The sequence below is a fragment of the Chelonoidis abingdonii genome, chromosome 17, assembly GCF_003597395.2.
Source record: "Chelonoidis abingdonii isolate Lonesome George chromosome 17, CheloAbing_2.0, whole genome shotgun sequence".
In the NCBI taxonomy this organism is placed as follows: Eukaryota; Metazoa; Chordata; order Testudines; family Testudinidae; genus Chelonoidis; species Chelonoidis abingdonii.
In genome coordinates, this window is record NC_133785.1 from 16,241,056 (window position 1) to 16,260,198 (window position 19,143).

The 19,143-nt window shown below is 39.7% G+C and overlaps 1 protein-coding gene across 1 annotated transcript in view; it reads right to left on the reverse strand.

Moving 5' to 3' along the window:
• DENND6A (DENN domain containing 6A) overlaps window positions 1-19,143 on the reverse strand; it is a 65,633-nt gene that overhangs the window by 38,463 nt on the left and 8,027 nt on the right. Inside the window, 8 exon segments of the mRNA XM_032801379.2 lie at window positions 164-219; window positions 7,347-7,409; window positions 9,170-9,249; window positions 10,783-10,888; window positions 12,775-12,855; window position 14,927; window positions 15,056-15,140; window positions 15,143-15,166. Coding sequence (XP_032657270.1) covers window positions 164-219; window positions 7,347-7,409; window positions 9,170-9,249; window positions 10,783-10,888; window positions 12,775-12,855; window position 14,927; window positions 15,056-15,140; window positions 15,143-15,166 — 496 coding nt within the window.

The window sequence follows — 19,143 nt, forward strand, 5'->3', positions numbered from 1 at the left end:
TTCCTTAAGTCATCTTAATGCAAACAATGCCTTAACAACTATTTGCAAAGATGCCATTAAAATTAGTTGGTTAACTAGAGAGTCATGTTTCAAGAAGCTCCTATTGGCCTGAGTGTGATTTGTGAATATTCAATACTACTGAAAAATAAGGCCAAATTCTTACCTGAAAAGATCCACTTCATGAACAGTAGGTAAAGCAATGGAGATTTGTGTGTCTTCCTGAAAGGCAGAAAATTAACCTTTTAGTCAGTATAAAACAATTTCAAGTATTGAATAAAAGTTGCCCTCAAATGTTTACAGACAGTGGGCCAAAAATAAAAAGCAGGATATGTACTATGTCATATCCATATTATTTGTTATTTACCTGTGCAAAGGATAAACTAAGGATATCCATTAAGTTTGTTGCAATTGTTAGTCTTAGGCCTGGTCTACACTACGCGTTTAAACTGAATTTAGCAGCGTTAAACCGATTTAACCCTGCACCCGTCCACACAAACGAGGCCCTTTATATCGATATAAAGGGCTCTTTAAACCAGTTTCTCTACTCCTCCCCGCCAAGAAGGTAGCACTGAAATCAGTATTGCCATGTCGGATTAGGGTTAGCTGTGGCTGCAAATCAAACGGTTTGGCCCTTGGGCAGTATCGACAGTGCACCACTTGTGACGCTCTGAAAAGCATTGACGTGTGATGACTGGCAGGAAAAGCCCCAGCGAACTTTTAAATTTCCTTTCCTGTTTGCCCAGCGTGGAGCTCTGATCAGCAATGGTGGTTGATGCAGTCCCCATCCAAAAAGGACCTCCGCATGAAACTGTACGAAGAGATAACTGGATCTGTTGCTGTATAGGGAGACAAATCTGTTTCTATCAGAGCTCCGTTACAGAAGACGGAAATGCCACCTTGAAAAAAATCTCCAGGCTATGTACAGAGTCCACAAGACAGTGCTGTGTGGACAAGCGTAACTGAAAGCCAAAAGAATCAAATGGACACTCATGGAGGGAGGGGTAACAAGGACTTCCAGCTATCCGCAGTCTCGAAAAGCAGTTTGCTCTTGCTGACTCCCAATGACCTATAGCCGAGTCAAAACACCATTGTCTGGGAGTGGTTCAGGGTAATCTCATCATCAATTTACCCACATCTCTGCCCCGTTGAAAGAAAAGGGGGAATAACAATCGGTTCTTGACTTTTTTCAATGTGCCCGATACATGATCTACACTGCTGCTGGTAGATGCGTGCTGACAGGCATGAACAGCAGCATCCGCTCCCCTCCCTTCCCCGAGGGGCACGACGGTACAGTGCAGAAGGACTGATAGCCAATCCTATTATTCTCTGAGTGCCCCTGGTGGCCTACAGGTGAGGTACGCCAGGAGCACCTAGGTAAAAATAGGAATGAATTCCGTCAATTTCCCGGCAGATGGTACAGACGGCTGGAACCGTCTCATCATAGCAACTGGGGTCTAGCTCCATCAGACCCATCCTTTATGTCTAAAGAAACGATTCTGTATGCCCTGGACTATCACAGCCAGCTCGCCGGATGGGCTGCCTCCCCCTCATTTATTCACTAAAAAGTCAGTGTTTCTTATTCCTGCAATTCATGTCTATTCTTCATCACACAAAATGAGAGGGACAACTGCAACGGATAGGCCCAGAAGGGTTGGGGAGGAGGACAGCAACAGGTGGGGTTGTTGGCAAGGTCACTCCTTAGACTGCATGCGCCTCATCCATTCTCCGGAGGATCTGCACAGAGCAGCTTGCTCCTCTTGGTACACTGGTTCATCTAAGTACGCTTTGCCCCAGATTTCTTAGGCAGGACTGACTCTATTTTTAGATACAACATAAAAGAGGAAATGACACCGTTCGTCATTCCCATTTTTGTCTTTGCGCCCCGGCGACACCTCAGCGAGGCCACCAGGGCACCATGACGGCAGATGGTACAGAACGACTGATAACCGTCATCGCCAATTTACAATGGCATGGCAGATGGTACAGAACGACTGATAACCGTCTCTGCTATCTTGCAAGGCAAATGAATGCTGCTGTGTAGTGCTGTCAGTACCACCTCTGTCAGCAGCATCCAGTACCATATGGTGACAGTGACAAAAGGCAAAACGGGCTCCATGGCTGCCATGCTATGGCATCTGCATCCAGGGAAAAGGCGCAAAATGATTGTCTTGCCGTTGCTTTCACGGAGGAAGAATGAGTGACGACATTTACCCAGAATCACCCGCGACACTGTTTTTGCACCATCATGCATTGGGATCTCAACCCAGAATTCCAATGGGCGAGGAGATGTGGGAATATGGGATAGTACAGGATAGCTACCCACAGTGCAACGCTCCAGAAATTGACGCTAGCCTCGGTACATGTACCCACACCGCCAAATTTTTGTGCTTTGTGAGGCTGCGTGCACTCGACTATACAATCTGTTTTACAAAACTGGTTTACGTAAAGTCGGAATAATCCTGTAGTGTACACGTATCCTTAGTCCAGGGATGATACCAAATGTTTAAGATATTTCAGCCCATGAGATTTAGGAGAAAATATAAACCAGTGGGTTTATCATATCCATGGTTTCTGTGACCAAATATGGAACTTTTAGAGGTCTGTCCCCTAAACAATAATTTTTGAGTCAGCTCCCCAACAGCCAAATGCTGAGGAAGCTGCATTCCACCTGCCTGCATCCTGAAATCAATGTGAAGACATTTGACTTATTTAAAGGAACCTTGCTCCAGAGCTTGCAGTTGCTTTTGATTAGTTTCCAAGGGAAGTTTAAGGTGATGGTTAAAGCCAAGATGGTTTTATCTTTGAGCCTTAAATGATTTTTCACTTGGTAACCTCTCTCTATGGGTGTCAACTGTAATGGTATCAACTAAGCTGCTTGAACTAACAGGCCTCTGATGCTTTAGGGTTCAACCCAGACCAGTAAGGGGCTGTTGTGGCTCTTAGCCTTGATACCAACAGCCAGCATACAAGCATCTAGATCACCCCGATTTCCACTGCTTCATTCTCTTTGAAAAGTAACCACACCACTCTTCCAATTCAAAATTTTCCCCAAATCCTCTGCCAATGAGACAGTCTGCTGCGATTCCAGAATTGTGAGTTAGCGTGTTATCCCTCTTAACTTGAGCAAATGAGAGTTTTGCTACTGCTAAGCTGCTTAGCAATTCCCTGACACACCAGCTTGTGTGCCTTGCGCGCAAACTCTTCAGGACTCTTCCTGTCCAAACCTTGCCTTGCAGGTAATGAATAGTGCACAGCCCTCTCCTGGAAAACTCACAGAATTAAATTAATTGCTCCTTTAAAGAGACAATACACTGCAGCTCATTAATTTAACCAGGGTTTGACACACACTCATTTCAGCTACAACACTGAATTTTTTTATAGCAAAAATAAAACAAGTTTATTAAACAAGGCAGCATAGGTTTAAGTCATACCAAGTATAAGGAGTAAAGATAGCAATGGTTACAAACAACAATATAAGTGTGCTTTTACGAGTACATAAAAACTGCCATACTAGGTCAAACCAAAGGACCATCTAGCCCAGTATCCTGTCTTCCAACAGTGGCCAATGCCAGTGTTTCAGAGGGAATGAACAGAACAGGTAATAAAGTAATCCATCTCCAGCTGCCCAGCCTTTGGCAAACAGAGGCTTGGGACACCATCCTTGACCATTCTGGCTAACAGCCATTGATGGACCTATCCTCCATGAACTTACCTAGTTCTTTTTTGAAACCTGTTATAGTCTTGGCCTTCACAACATCCTCTGGCAAAGCGTTCCACAGGTTGACTGTGTAACTTAGGCCAAGATTATCATTTGCTTAAGTATGTTTTTCGCCTATATTCAGTCCCAGTGACTTCAACCCTTTGGTTGAAGGACTCAGAATTCTGTGACTTCAAGGGCTCTCTCCCCTTGAATCCACCAAGTGATGGATAACTCAAATGACTTTTTAGCTCCTCTTATATCAGCCCAAAGTTTATTATCTCTGTTTCAAGAGCCAGGAAGGCATCTTGCTATTCTTCCCCTTCCTGTTGTTCCCACCCCACTGCTAATTTGTACCTAAATAGAGCTTCCATTGTTTTGATTTCACACTGCTTAATTTTCACTGGAGACAGGTAGATAGTTGCCTTCCCTCATGTCTGGGAGAAAACCTGTTTCTCCCTTTGTTTGGTCACAGACTTTAAAGCACAATATCAGTTAGTATCCATAGTTCCTCAGTGTTATACATACATCCCACAATGATATTAATCAGTGTGTCGCAGACTTTCATAGAAGATCTTACTCGCTACACTTTGTATACAGTGTTACCGTATTATAAATCAGTTGATCAACTGCTTACCACTTTATGCTCTGACAAACTTTTAAAATATGTTATTTGATGAGTAAGCCCACAGCAAGCTTCTCTTTCCTGCTTGCAGGTAGAGCCATGCTGTCTTCTCCCCTACCTGTTAGATTGATAGCTTTGTTTACCTTAGATGTAAACGTACCTTCATCGTATCTGCCCTGACAACCAGGCTGGTCATACAAGCGAATACACATTCCTTTGTCTAAGACAGACTGAGCTTACGCACTGCTTGCCAAACACATTAAGAACATAATTTCCAGTACATATTTAACTCTCTGTACGCACCCCTACATACATCACAAAAGAATATTAATGATCAGTGAGTTATTAGTCTTCTGTAATATATTACATGCCGCCTTTTAGGTATCTATCATGACTCAGATGTAATGAGTATGTCAGGCCTGACAGGAGATGCTGACATAAAATAGTGAACCACCAATGGGCCTCTGTATCATAAACCCCTTGATCAAAAAAGGGGCCGCTGGCAGGATATTTTCTGTAAGGAGTTTTCAACCTTGGAACTTGTTCCTTGGTCTAAGAGAGCTTGCACTTGATTGCCATCAGGATACAATTAGAGAAGGGGCACAGGAAGAAAATATGCTCCTGAGTTTTTAATAGAGGGGTTTAAAGCAGTAGAATTACAGATTATTTAGTTGGGATTGAATTCCCAAACTGTTAGATAAATAGTCACATTCAGTGTTTTGTTTTGCTTATTGCAATTGCCATAAGCACCTAGAATTGGGAAAGGGTTATCTAATCTATTAATTAATAAATAATAATAATAATAATACCTATCTTTTATATAGTGCTTATCAGCAGCAGATCACAAAGTGCTTCACAATCTTTAGCGTATTTACCCTCATAACACTCCCGTAGAGTAGGGAAGTATTATTAGTTCCAATTTTTACAGACAGGGAAATGATGCACGTAGAGGCTAACTGACTTGCCCAAGGTCACACAGGAAGTCTCTGGCAGAGCAGAGAACTGAATCCAGATCTTAAATCCCAGGCTAGTACCCTAAGCCCATCCACAACAAATTCCATGACTCCTCTGTGACCTTCTACAAATTGGTACTTACTAATCTGATTTTACCACTGTGAGAAAACCACCACTCCCTTTATAATCCATTGAAAATGAAAATAGTTTATAGGGAAAGTATCCTGACTTCTTGGTTTATGGCACTGTCATGGAGTCACAGGTCTGGTCTATGCCCCAGCTGCTTATCAGTCTCCTAGGAGTGACTCCTTGGTGTGCCGGACCCCAAGGACCCACACAGTTCCACCTAGGCAGGCCTGTGGCCTCGAAGAGTGGGGCTTCAGCACCAGCATCCCCGTCGCACTCATGGCTCACTGCAGCAAATCCAGCCAAACCAGAGTCTTGCAAGAGGCTTGTACTATGCCTCTTCAGAGCATCACGCTCTCAATGCGACAATCAGCCTTTTTAAAACAAGGTAGCCATTTATTCATTACCTGGCACACAGCATTGCAATCCTTAGGTTAGCACAGAGAAATGAAGGTTAAAGTATAGTTCATTCTGGTTAGCCCAGAGTCCCAACCACACTGTAGTGAACCCCTTAGTCAGGTGCTGTGTTTATCTCACAGTCTGACCTCCTTTGCCAGTTTCCAGGTGAGAGCCCAGATTTATTCTAGAAGCCAACCCTTTATCCCTCAACCTTACACATCCAAGTCCTTTGTTCTCAAACTGGGGTCAGTGCCCAGCTTCCCTGCTGAGAGTCAGGGAAATCCATCTCCCTCTCTGTCATTGGTTGCTGTCAATGTCCTGGTGATTGGATTTTCCATTGTCTTCTTGAATTTCCCCTGATATGGAGCTGGTTTTGGCCAGTCCTTTTCAAATGACCCATTCGGGCTCCAGACAGCTGTGATGTAACTCCACCTCTCTCTCTAAGCCTGCTCTGAGAGCAGACTTAGTCCTCCCTACCTTCAGTAGAAATTGAAGCATATATAGGACTTGCAAAAATACTACAGAAAATTCCCTTCTCATCACAGGCCCACTCTAAAATTGTTGCATACTTAAACTATTCAATAACTATTCAGGCAAACAATGCTTCATGGAAACATCTCTTAAGCCACCACAACACATTTGAGTAATATGTTCTCTCAGGTACAGCTGTCTTTTCACTAGGTCCCAGCACCACAAAATTAAATGGTCTGTGTGGCTATGCAACCCAGAGGATGAGATGTGGAACACAGTATCAAAAGCCTTTAAGGAAAACAGATATGTTTTTCTCCTTCAGATAGGTTTCTTCAAGGTGCACAATATACAAGAGCATAAAAAATCAGGAGACTGCAGAGAAAGGATAGTCTGCAAAGATATTGAAAGGGACGTACATCATGCTTCTCAGAGGGGACAAATTACACTGTGCTCCAATATCTGCATCAAACTTTCAATTTGTTGTCCAGATGCAGGTCAATGTGTTCAGACTTCAGTAAATTGGGGCCTAACTGTAACTAATACTGCCTCTCTTTGTGCGACAGCATAGTGTTATTGATTTTTCATCATTTATTTTATTAAGATTGTTTCCAAATGTACCCCTTTTAGAAATCAAAAATAAATAATTTAGAATGGACAGTGCTTTAAGATCAAGCTCATTAAAATTTGTACAGACAAAGAAGCCATCTCAAACTGCTTTCACTTACTCATCCAAAAAAGCAAGAAAACCGATACACCTCTACTCTGATATAACGCAACCCGATATAACATGAATTTGGATGTAATGCGGTAAAGCAGTGCTCGGGGAGGGGGGGGGGGCTGTGCACTCCAGTGGATCAAAACAAGTTTGATGTAACATGGTTTCGCCTATAATGCGGTAAGATTTTTTGGCTCCTGAGGACAGAGTTATATCGAGGTAGAGGAGTATGTTGGGTACATCAGCATTAAAATACTATAATTCACACATCTAGAATACATCAAGATAGTAATAATTTAAAACTGAAAGATACAGGCTCTCTTTCAGTGGTCTGTACTATAGCAATATCTGATACCTACCTCATGTGTGAACTGTACTATGTGGGTTGTTCCAGGCTTGTCATGACATGTTGGAATCCGCACCTTAGGAGGAAAAAAAAAAAGTAATTAGCTTTCCTTATATCCAACTAATTTAAGCTTAGAATACCAAATATAAGACAAAATAGCCTCATAGCACTGCCTATTATTAAGTCTGCCTGACACTTCCTGTTTTCAGTTTGTTACAAAACTTTTGCCAAATTTTAACACTTTGGGCTGAAGTTTTCCACGGAGGCTGTCTGCCTCAGGCTGAACTTTTTGGAAAATAATTAATAAGAGGGTACGACTTCAAAGAATGATACTTAACTCCCCCTGACAATATTGAAAATCTATCTAGAGAGCACAGCTAAAAGAATTATATTAATGTTAAAGAATCCTACACAATATTACATGACTAAACATTTTAAAAAATAAGAATATGATTGGCTTGTTTTACCAGAGGCAAACTGAAAGTTTAATTTTAATAGGAAAAAATCCTAATGAAAACAGAGAGCTCAGAACCTGTGGCATTTTAGAAATTAGGAAAGAAATATACTAGGTAAGTTTTACACTTCTCAGTTTAAAATGGTAGTTACCATTGAGAATGTGTCTCCCAACATCTCAGACTTCTTTGTAAAAATATTGGTTGAAACCAAAACGAAAAATTTTTACGTAGTTCCTGACCTCACAACCTGCAGCTGTTAGTACTGCAACCTTAAATCACATCATACTGGAAACCAGTGAGGAGTGGAGGCTCAGGAGTGCAGACTGAAACAGAGCTAGTAATTGCCTGAGCATAGTGTGTGGGGGCGGGAAGCCATGATACAGCTGAAAGTGTCAGTAGCAGCCTCCCACACTTTCCAAGTAACTAGATAACAAAAAATAAAGCCGTTATAAAAGAGCATTCTGTTTTCTTTTATCTGAGAATTAAATATTCAGAATTTAGAAAAACAGAAGATACCCCAAAATAAGGCAGATCCAATTCTTGCAAATTAGAAGTTATAATAAAAACAGAACACTGCTTTATTAGTGAGAACAGTTTATTCTTCCAGAATTGTGTCTCACAGATCTCCATCTTTGGGAATGCACAAGCCTCTGGCCACAAGCCTGGAACCATTTGCTAACAGCAACTCTGCAGTCACAAACTCTGAATGCATGAAATCCATTCAAGGCTATGAAGGAATATGGCTCCCAAAGGCTTCAGTTCCTATTACCATCCAACCACTGCAGTTGCTATGGTTTAGTTTAGTGTGTACTAGCTTAAGCTTTAATTATTTTTTATTTTATTTTTGTACTCAATATTGGGGTAGGGATAGTTTTTAAGTTGCTTAATTTCTTGGACTGCCAGGCCCCATATATTGACTGATTTGCAGATTTGTAAAATATTGTACAACTATTAGGACAAGCCAGATTTTCCTCCAATTTCCATCAGTATATCTCCACTGACCTGAATAGTGTTACATTCACATAGTAGAAAATTTAGCCCTAAATATTTTAAAGTTTTCTCCAGTGTGCCAGTATATTTTGGCACGTCAATGAAATCACTATAAAAACCTCTTGGAAAGTATATTCTGGAGGAAAGGTGTTGAAACAGCAATTAGCTAGCTGCTGAGGACTGCAATTTTTTTAAAAAAACATTTGTTTTGAACCTCTATGTAAAATATTAGTGATTAAAATTATAAATATCTATTTGAATATGTTTTCAAAGGACTCTAGGACATTTACTCTGAATCCTCCCAATCTTAACAATGAAAACAAGGCAGAATACATTGAATATATATAGTCAATGGGGGAGGCGGAAACCCAGTAAAAAGACATACATTTACCTTCATTATAATACCCATAATAGGCAAAATTAGTGTTTTCCCTGGGACTGGTGGTGGCCAATGATCAACATCACTACAAACTGAAAAACAGAGTCAAATAGATACAGTGTACTGTATATCTAGTTTATATATTTCATACTCCCAGAAATTCAAATTACTTGTATACATACTGAACAATTTAAGTCTTAAATTAATGTTTGTCCCCAACAGCACCACTCCCAAGAACTTTTCACTTAGTCACCTACTTTGTATGCCTCACATTCTGAAGACATCTTATTGCATACCATAGACAAGTTCAATGGTGCATGTTATTCTAATATAAGGTTTTGTATATTATTCATTGGTCCAATAAGAAGGTATCACTTTGTCTTCTTTTCCTTTTATTTATATTACAGTAGCAGCCAGAGGCCACAATTAGGATCAGGACTCCATTGCATTAGGTAAGTACAACTACATAGCAAGAGAAAGTAAAAGGAACACAGTTATATAGATCAGCCGTGAGCACAGTTTGCAACTAAATTTTTTAAAAAGAAACAATAAATATTAGTGATATGCCAATGATAAAGCCATGTGGCTAGAAAGCTTACAAGTTTTTTAGATTTTGTAGCTGTGAATATGTTCACTAGTTCACAGGTGCGAGCTTTAAGCACAGAAGAAAAAGTTGTTTTTTGGTCAAAGACTGGGATACAATACAATAAAACCCTGCTGATATGCACTTCAGTAAATTGCAAATCCCCACTGAAAGTTGATTCCAAAATTGCTGTTCACTGAAGCACAAAGCAGCAAGACACAGCTCAGGGCAGAACCAGCCTGGGCAAAAAGAAGAACGTATCTCACACCTAGACCATTTATGGCATTTAGTGAAGCTCTGAGATAGTGATGAGTCACTTATTATTGGTAGTCTCCTATTGCTGTTGCTTCTGGGAGATGGAGGCAAACCCAGATTCTTAGCGTCCCCATATCAGTAGCTCCAGAAATTCAGAGGATCCAATGAGCATAAGGAAGCCATTAAAATGTCACTTCTTCCTCCACCTACTCTCCCTTCTCATCAGCAAAAGCTGATGAGAAGGGAGAGTAGGTGGAGGAGGAAGCCATTATAATGAGCCATTATACCCTTCTTGGTGACAGTGAATCAAAATTTCAAGAAGAACAAATTACGGACGCTGCCAACTACCTGTGTTGAGCAGGTGGTCCCAGACTGAGAGGACAGATTTCTGGCTCTTCAACGGGGAGCACTGTAATACACTTGCAAGGAGTAAGGTTCTACCATATTATAATATTCTAGATCAGTGGTCTCCAAACTTTTTTGATCAGCACCCTGTGCCGCGCTGAGAAAAAAAAAAAAAAAAGCGCTCCTCTTGCCACGCACTCCCAAAGATCCTCTTGCACACCCCACTTTGGAGACCACTGTTCTAGATAATATGTCTTCAACCCAATTTTTAAGAGAGTTTAACTAACTGCCCACCCAGATGGAAAATACATGCAAACGACAATCTTTTTTTTCCTGTTATTAACAAGCTAGAAAATCCCATTAGTATTTAGCTTATTTATTGCATAGAATTTCTGTAAGCTTTTATGAGCTTTTCCAAACCAATAAAATAGTATTAACTAACCTGCTTCCAGGAAAGGTTCACTCTTTACAAAATATTCTGGTGCTATATGCCTAAGCACAGTGTGGAAAAGATGGATATAAGGTAGTCTGCTGATGAGAACCAAGGACTGGAATAAAGAAAGCAGCAAAATAATCCAAGATTAAATCATTTTAATTGAGTCCCTTCGAAAAGTAGTAATAGGCATTTTTACAAAAAAAACCCCAATCATTTACCAATAAGTGTGAGTTTTCAGTCAAATGTGTAACTACAAGTAGTGATAAACAGATCTATAAATGCCAGCAGCCACCAATTTATTGTTTCAATATAGTGTAGTTTGGCTTTAAAACACAAATGGCATGGTGTGATTGTGTGCAATACAAAGGCTTCTGTGTTAACCTTGCTCAGTTTACTATAATTAAACAGGTGGCTTTAATAAAAGCCTAACCTGCAGCTCAACCAGGAAACTTAAAGACAAACTGAGTTCTTTCTGGCTTGTGCATCATCACCAGTAATTTATACTCTGCAAGCCAAATTCTGCCCTCAGTTATACTTATGCAAGCTTCTAGTGAGAGTAAAGTTTAGCCCTGCAATTGGAATTTGGTTAACAATTCTGTTGATGAGATGAAAGCCAGAATAAAATTCAGTTAATTCTGCTGTAGTTTTGTTGGATTTGCAGGGCTAACGAGTGAAAAGTAGTTAAAATTGTTTGTCATTGAAGTACACAAATATTACTTCAGACACAGAAGATGTGTTGAGTAAGGTGTTTTAAAAAATAAACACAAATTTGAGCATTTTTCAGAGCAGAGCCACAACAGCACTGGTTCACGCATACACGCCTTTCCATCTTTCAGATATGGGAACCTATAAAAGGTCTAGATCAGAACCAATAATGGGATGGGAGTGGATTACAAGCTAAGAGATGTAAATATAAGAAACAACTTAGAAAAGACTGAATTCAACAACAGAGTTGATGTTCTTCCCCCTATTAAAATGAATACTATTTAAAGCTTGGCCCACACTATAGCTTGAAAATGTCCCATAACAGTTCCAAAGCCATTAAGCAGTTTTCTCAGAAGAGTATTCTCCAACCATTTACTAACATGGTTACCTAATTTCACCAGAGTGGACAGGAATTTTATTTATAAAATTTCTATAAATCACCTAGTCCAAGTTACTTTCTAGTATGGTATCAGAGGGGTAGCCATGTTAGTCTGGATCTGTAAAAGTGGCAGAGTGTCCTGTGGCACCTTATGCAAGCAAGAATCAGGCTAGGGATAATGAGGTTAGTTCAATCAGGGAGGATGAGGACTGTGAATGGATAGCCAAATACAAAAGGAGTTTCTCCTCCCTTGGTGTTCACACCTCAACTGCTAGAAGAGGGCCTCATCCTCCCTAACTGAACTAACCTCGTTATCCCTAGCCTGACTCTTGATTGCATATTTATACCTGCCTCTGGAAATTTCCACTAAATACATCCGACAAAGTGGGTATTCACCCACGAAAGCTCATGCTCCAATACATCTGTTAGTCTAGAAGGCGCCACAGGACTCTTTGCCACTTTTCTAGTATGGCTTCTTCACATTATAAGGTACATCAGCTTGATATTATAAGGATTTTCACCCTCAGTAATCAGAGTACCAGGAATCTATTTCTCTGATCCTATAAACTAAAATGTTCAGAAAACAAACTCGCTATTGGAGTTTTTCTTCCATTTGATGGACTACACTTCCTACAAGGTACCGTTGATACAATTATTTTGGAGATATACACGCAGACTATAAAAAATACTGACCTCTGAATAACATTTATAGTGAGACCACCACAATGAATGCCCTACACCTTTTTTTGCAGCTACAGTTCAATGGTAGGTAAGTGATATTTCATTTCTTGAGCACCAATATGCTCAGAACTGTAAAGAAAAGCATAAGCACTGCTTCTGCCTTATTGAGCTTCAAGTCTAATGGCCTCTGGAACTGATGATGTGCATGTTTTTCTAGCAAGACATTTCATTACCTTCTGGAAGTAGCCTCTTTTTAATGTTTTGTCTCGAACTTGTCTAAAATATACATAGCCATAGTAATATGCAGGGTCCTTCTGTTTAAAATAAAATAAAATAAAAAAAAATCAATAATTTGAATGTTAAGACTGTTCTCTGTTCTTGAACATTCTGTGTGTTATTTAAAACATGTTTTCTTACATACTCTAAATTTGATACATATGGTAAAGTTCCTCTTTACAGGAACTAAAAATTCTATAACTGCTTGAACCAAAAAGCTCAAGATGGACTTATTGTAGCACTAGCTCGACTTGTTTGTTCAACGTGCTTGCTGTTTCTATTATCTTTGTACCCATGTCCCCCTGAAATTTTCTGCAACCAGACTTACTTTCCCTTGGAAAATACTATCAGAAAGTCAAATATAATGCTATAAATTGGCTCAACAGTTTGGCATGGATTATCAGCATGAAAAAAAAACAAAAACAGGTCAATACTGAAATTTGTAAAAAAAAAAAAAAAAAAGCTCTGCTACATAGTGTAAGGTTTAACGGTGAACTGAGAGCTTCTACTGACCTAAAACAAATTGTTTAAAATTTTGTCACTTGACAATACACGATTATCTTAACAACCACAGGCATACACACTATACTTGGATTCAGTTCATATGTTACAACTAAGACTACGATTTAATCATGCAGTTCACAGATTCTATGCTTTACCGGACTTCCATGACTTCTAGGGCTCCAGGAGAAGGAGGCAGAACTTTGCGCCCTGCCCCCACAATGGGGCTGGCTAGAAACAGGACCCTGCAGCATCAGTCCGGCTGCTTCCACAGGGTCGCAGCCGGGGCACATGCCCTTGCCGGGCTGCTTTCACCGGGGGCCCCAGCCAGGGCCACGTGCTCCTGCCCGTTGGTAGACCAGGGGCCATGCACCCTATTGGTGGCTTCCCAGAGCCATATGCCTGCGGTTGGTGGGGCTGCAGTCGGGGCTGGTGCACCCCTGCGCCATAGCGGCAGTCAGCTCTGGAGAGAGGACTGTATACCCCTCATGGCTGCACCCCCATGCAGCCCTGGAACTGAGGGAGTGGGGGGCACGCAGGGCAGCGCCTGTCAATCCCTCCCGCTGGGACTCCATTCCTCACCCCTACTAGCCCTACCCCGCCACCCCCATTTTTTTAGTGAAAGTAAGGGACAGGTCACAGGCTCTGTGTTTTGTTTATTGCCCGTGACCTGTTGTTGACTTTTACTAAAATATGTGATAAATCTTAGCCGTTAAAACCTGTCTCTGACAATAAGAATCCTTCGTTCTAGGCTCACTGGGGACATTTCATTAAGTATTCAAGATCTTTTTCCTTTCTTTTCATATTTTAGAATTTAATCTTAGTCTCCTGATTTGGTTTGTATTAAAATCATGACTTGACTTGTTTAAAAGACACGTTAAAAGTTCATTTAACATTCCCAAAACATTAAGAAAGATGCACAGACTTAAAACAAACCTTTTTAGCACAAAGTATTTAAGCCATTTCCATCACCCTAACACGAATTCAGAACCTTTTCCACCTTATTTACAATCAAGGCTTGAGTTCAGGGTTCTGTATTTATTCAGACGTAGATGAAGATAATTAGTTTTGTAAAGAATCGAGTGTAGCTTCAATTTAGGCAATGCCATTATAGCTGAAAGAAAACAGAACTCAGATTCAGATCTTGGAAAGTATTTTTATTTTCATTAAAAACCAAATCAATTATTATTCAGGACCATGAATCGACCTTCTATCTTTAGTTTCTGGGCAACCCCTGGAGGATCTGGTCATTGGGATTTCTCTGTACCACACCACTTATCTAGAGATGAATAGCATATACATCTCTACCTCAATATAACATGACCCGATATACACAAATTCAGATATACGCGGTAAAGCAGTTGTCCGGGGGGGCAGGGCAGTGCACTCTGGCGGAAAAGCAAATTCGATATAATGCGGTTTCACCTATAACATGGTAAGATTTTTGGCTCCCCAAGGACAGCGTTTATAGCGAGGTAGAGGTGTATACAGAAACATTTAATAAAAGTGATACCACTAGATACTTTCAATTCAAATACCATCAGTAATATCATGCAAAAAAGAAGGAATTTGATGTATTTTTCTTTGAAAATGTTTCTAATCAACTACTCTAAATTAAATAGTCATTAGACACCAACACCAAAATTCAGATCAGAATTAGGGTACCTGTGCTAATTAAGTGTACTTCTGAACTGTTCTGTTTTAAATTGGATATATTTCCTTTAGTGTATTTCCAACTTTAAGGAAACTGGTAAGTCTCTGTCCAACTGGTCCAGCTACAATGCAGTGAGAAGCCTCCTACTAGAAGACTGTCGGAATCTAAACAAAACTGTGTGTCTCCAAGACAACCTATGCCAAAAAAACAGAAAAAAAAAAGGGGAAATATAGTTCTTGATTAACAGACTTAATGAGGGCTTGTCACACAGGGTGATGCATCAGAGTACTTCCGTTTGTCTGTCTTACATCTTTGCTCCAATGCCTTTTTTTTTTTTTTTTTTTTAAGTGAACTATTTGGTGTTTTGGGCCACAGAAAATAATCCTCCTTGCAAGATACCCTCTCCAGCTGTCCATAACATTCAGAAAAACTCTCCTTCCCACCTGTTCCCGCCCTTCCTCCAGAGTTTCTTCCCTTGCTCTCACAGACGTTGTGCAATATATGCCAAGAATTTATCACACAAGGCACATAATGATGAAAAACAGTCAGCCTTGATAGAAAGCACCATCACTTTCCTTTCAGTCTTCCAAATGCACATTCCACTGTCATTCGCAACTACTCAGGGTATTGTTAATCACTCCTTTCTCTTCTTTAAGTGTCCAGTAAAAGCTCCATAAGCCAGGGAAGCAAAGAGTATGGCTTGGTCTCCCAAAATGACAGGAGAAATCCTAACTCCTTTAGTGACCATAGTGGTTTGGGGAGCAAAAATTCCCTTGTTCATTCCAGCAAGTAGACCTGAATTTCTAACTATTTTAGCATCATGGACCTCTCTCAACCACCCTACATTAAGAATCTGATCTTCACAGTGATCAAGTAGGCCTTGCAGCACCCTGGAGAAATACTCTTTTCCTGTTGATAACGTCTTTGGCCTGGTGTGGCAGTGGTGGCTCAAAGAATAGGAACACAGGCCCCGTTTATAGCCCAATGAAGTTCAGGAGCCCCATCCATACAAAGCCACATGCATTGCAATGCTGATGACCTGGCACAGCAGCACTATCTTAACAGCATTAAACATCTCATGATAACCCCGAAGTGATTAGGCTACTGACCAGTAGCAATCAGGCATGGCGTGCTTCCACATGGTGATAGAAACATGCCTCCCCAAGCTGAGGAGAGCTCTCATGTTGGTATTCTGCCACTGCAGCTCTAGGGTAAGCATCTCACAGATATCTAGGAAAGCAGAATTCTGCATCCTGAATTTCGGTGGCCTCTTTGGTCCTCCTGGTTCTGCATCACTATCCTCTTCCACCAGTCAGTGGTGCTCAACTGAATGAAACTGCTCCAGAAAAATGCCCTGAAAAGATAACTGCTCTATTTTATGTCCACCTATAGCCATACTACTGTGGAATCCAAAGCTGTTCACAGATTCCCAGCCAAATCCATTTAACTGAACAACTGCCAATGCATGTGACTGCATAATGACTGTTATGATCACAGCAATGTGCCCTCCATGGTGCCTGACAACAGTTCAAAAGTGTCGCTGGCAAAATATGGATTGATTATGGATGGCAGGAGAGGAATCATGCATTTGGTTAGTTTGACCTCAAGTCCCAAAATTCCTGTAGGTTTCAGTAAGCATCTCACAATGCACTGAGAAAAATCCCAGAGCATATAGCTGAGCAGCAGAACATTGCACCATGGGATATCTGCCCAGAATGCTGTGCAGTTAATTCAAACAAACAGAGCAGCATGGATATGATCAGCAAGGAAAGTACCTTAAGTCTGTATAACAAAGCAGTGTGGGCACACTTTATTTAAGTACAGTTAATGCACTGGATTCAGAGCTAACATATTAATCCAATGTAAGGTGCCCATGTAGACAAGCCCTGAAAGTAAGTTATCCTTAGAATCATTAACACCAAAGGACTACACATATTGTCATATTGTTCAGGACACAAAGGCTATTTATTTAATAGCTTCTTTCTACTTGTGTAATTTAACGGAGAAGGTAGGTGAATGTTCTTTCTACAACCATCTATGCAGCATCAAACACAAGATGACTGTTTGGTTTTTAACTATAGTTACTTCAATCTAAACTCCGCTCTTCTGTTTCTCAGGTGATTAGAACTAAAGGAAAAAAAGCAGTTATGTCACTAGTGTTTTATTTAACTAACTCTTACTTTTATGGCCATTGCAGTATATTTAGTGACTTCAATAATGTCTTAAACTGATTTCTGATCATGGTAAGAAAGAAAAATAGGCAAGTTAAATTAATTGGCACAGAAATGAACAAATAGAAATGCTGTACAAAAGTTAGACAAAGTGCAAAGTGGACAGCATAAGTATGTTTCGCCTCCACGTCTCACCAGCATCTGTTTCAATTATTTTGAAAGACAAAGTACGAGGCAGGTCTGCATAACAAACTAAGGAAAAATAACAATCATATTTTGCTCTGAAAGTAACCTATTATCACTTCCATTATATTCTAGAAACAAAAGAAATTTGTCTTAATACAGTGCATATATCAATTGATAACAACTTTTCAACAAAATTCATTGTCACACAGCCTGATACATTCTATGCCATGAAAGGCCTGATAGCTTGCAGCTGAATCAAGAGCCACAGTCTAACAACCTCCTACAAAATTTGTTCTTATGTTGTATTAAGCGTTCCTGCTCAGATTTAAAGCCTAACAAAAAAAACCTTCAAGTTGTATTGTTAATATAAACAATTTTCCAGGCTAACCTCTGGAATAGCGTTTTCATCCCGGGAAGGCCTCTCATGATCTATTTTTTTTTCCATATACAACCATTATGATAGTGTGACTTACTTTAGCATTCCTATCAGCAACAATGGTTTCTCTCCTCAAATTAATCCAGTTTTATACACTATACTCCTAGGATAATTTAATCTATTATTTCTAAAAGTATGTTAGTACTATTTCTGAGTGTAAAGTTAGGTTTTATTCTTGATACATTATACTTTCCTGTGTGACTTTTAAGTGTTGGATAAATTTGCAACCATTAACATTTATAGTAACCTCAGGTGAGGGTAATATATTTCATGATTCAGAATGTAAGCCAATTATATGCAGGACTCAGGAAAGAACTGCTCCTCTACCATAGGTATAACAACAAAGAAAATATATTATCTCACTTTTAGTCACTAGACAATACGCAAAAATAAGGCTAACCAAATTGTAAAAGTTACGTAACAGCTAAAAACTTTTGGCAAAGCATATTAACAGCAAACCTGTTTTCCCACATCCTTCCTCTTAATTACAGAATCCGAACTCTGCAGGGGGCCCAAGTTGCTAATCACAAGTCTTCAACTCCCTTTGGAAGTTAAGAAGTGAGAGGATAAGTGAAAGAAGAGTTCAGCAAGCAGGACCACACACAGTAATAGAGAAAAGAATTACAGAAACAGAAGACAAAGAACCTAGCATTCTACTTCTAGACATGCTGTTATAACAATGAAATACAGACTTTTAACAAGTTAGAAGCATTTAATTCTTTCCATCCAATATTCCCATCTCCTACTAACCTTAAATATTTAACGGCTGAGCCTCCGTCTCCACATCTGCATAACCCACCCATTTCATAGTTGTATTGGGAGGTTTAGTCACTGTTTATAAAATGCTTTGAGACCATCAAGTGGAAAGAAAAGTACACTTTTGACAAGCTAACATTCCTAATATTTCACTTACACATAATAAACTGGGATTCCTACAGATTAGTGCAGTACAAATAACTAGATTTTAATATTTTAAATTAGGGCTGTCAATTAATCGCAGTTAACTTATGCAATTAACTGAAAAAAATTAATTGCGATTAAAAAACAAATCGCAGTTTTAATTGCACTGTTAACAGAATACCAATTGAAATTTATTAAATATTTTTGGATGTTTTTCTACAATTTCATATAGTATTCTGTGTTGTAATTGAAATTAAAGTGTATCTTGTTTATTACAAAGATTTCCACTGTAAAAAATGATAAAAGAAATAGTATTTTTCAATTCACCTCATACAAGTACTGTACTGCTATCTGTCATGAAAGTGCAACTTACAAATGTAGATTTTTTTTTTGTTACATAACTTCACTCAAACAACAAAACAATGTAAAACTTCAAAACCTACAAAAGTCCACTCAGTCCTACTTCTTCTTCAGACAA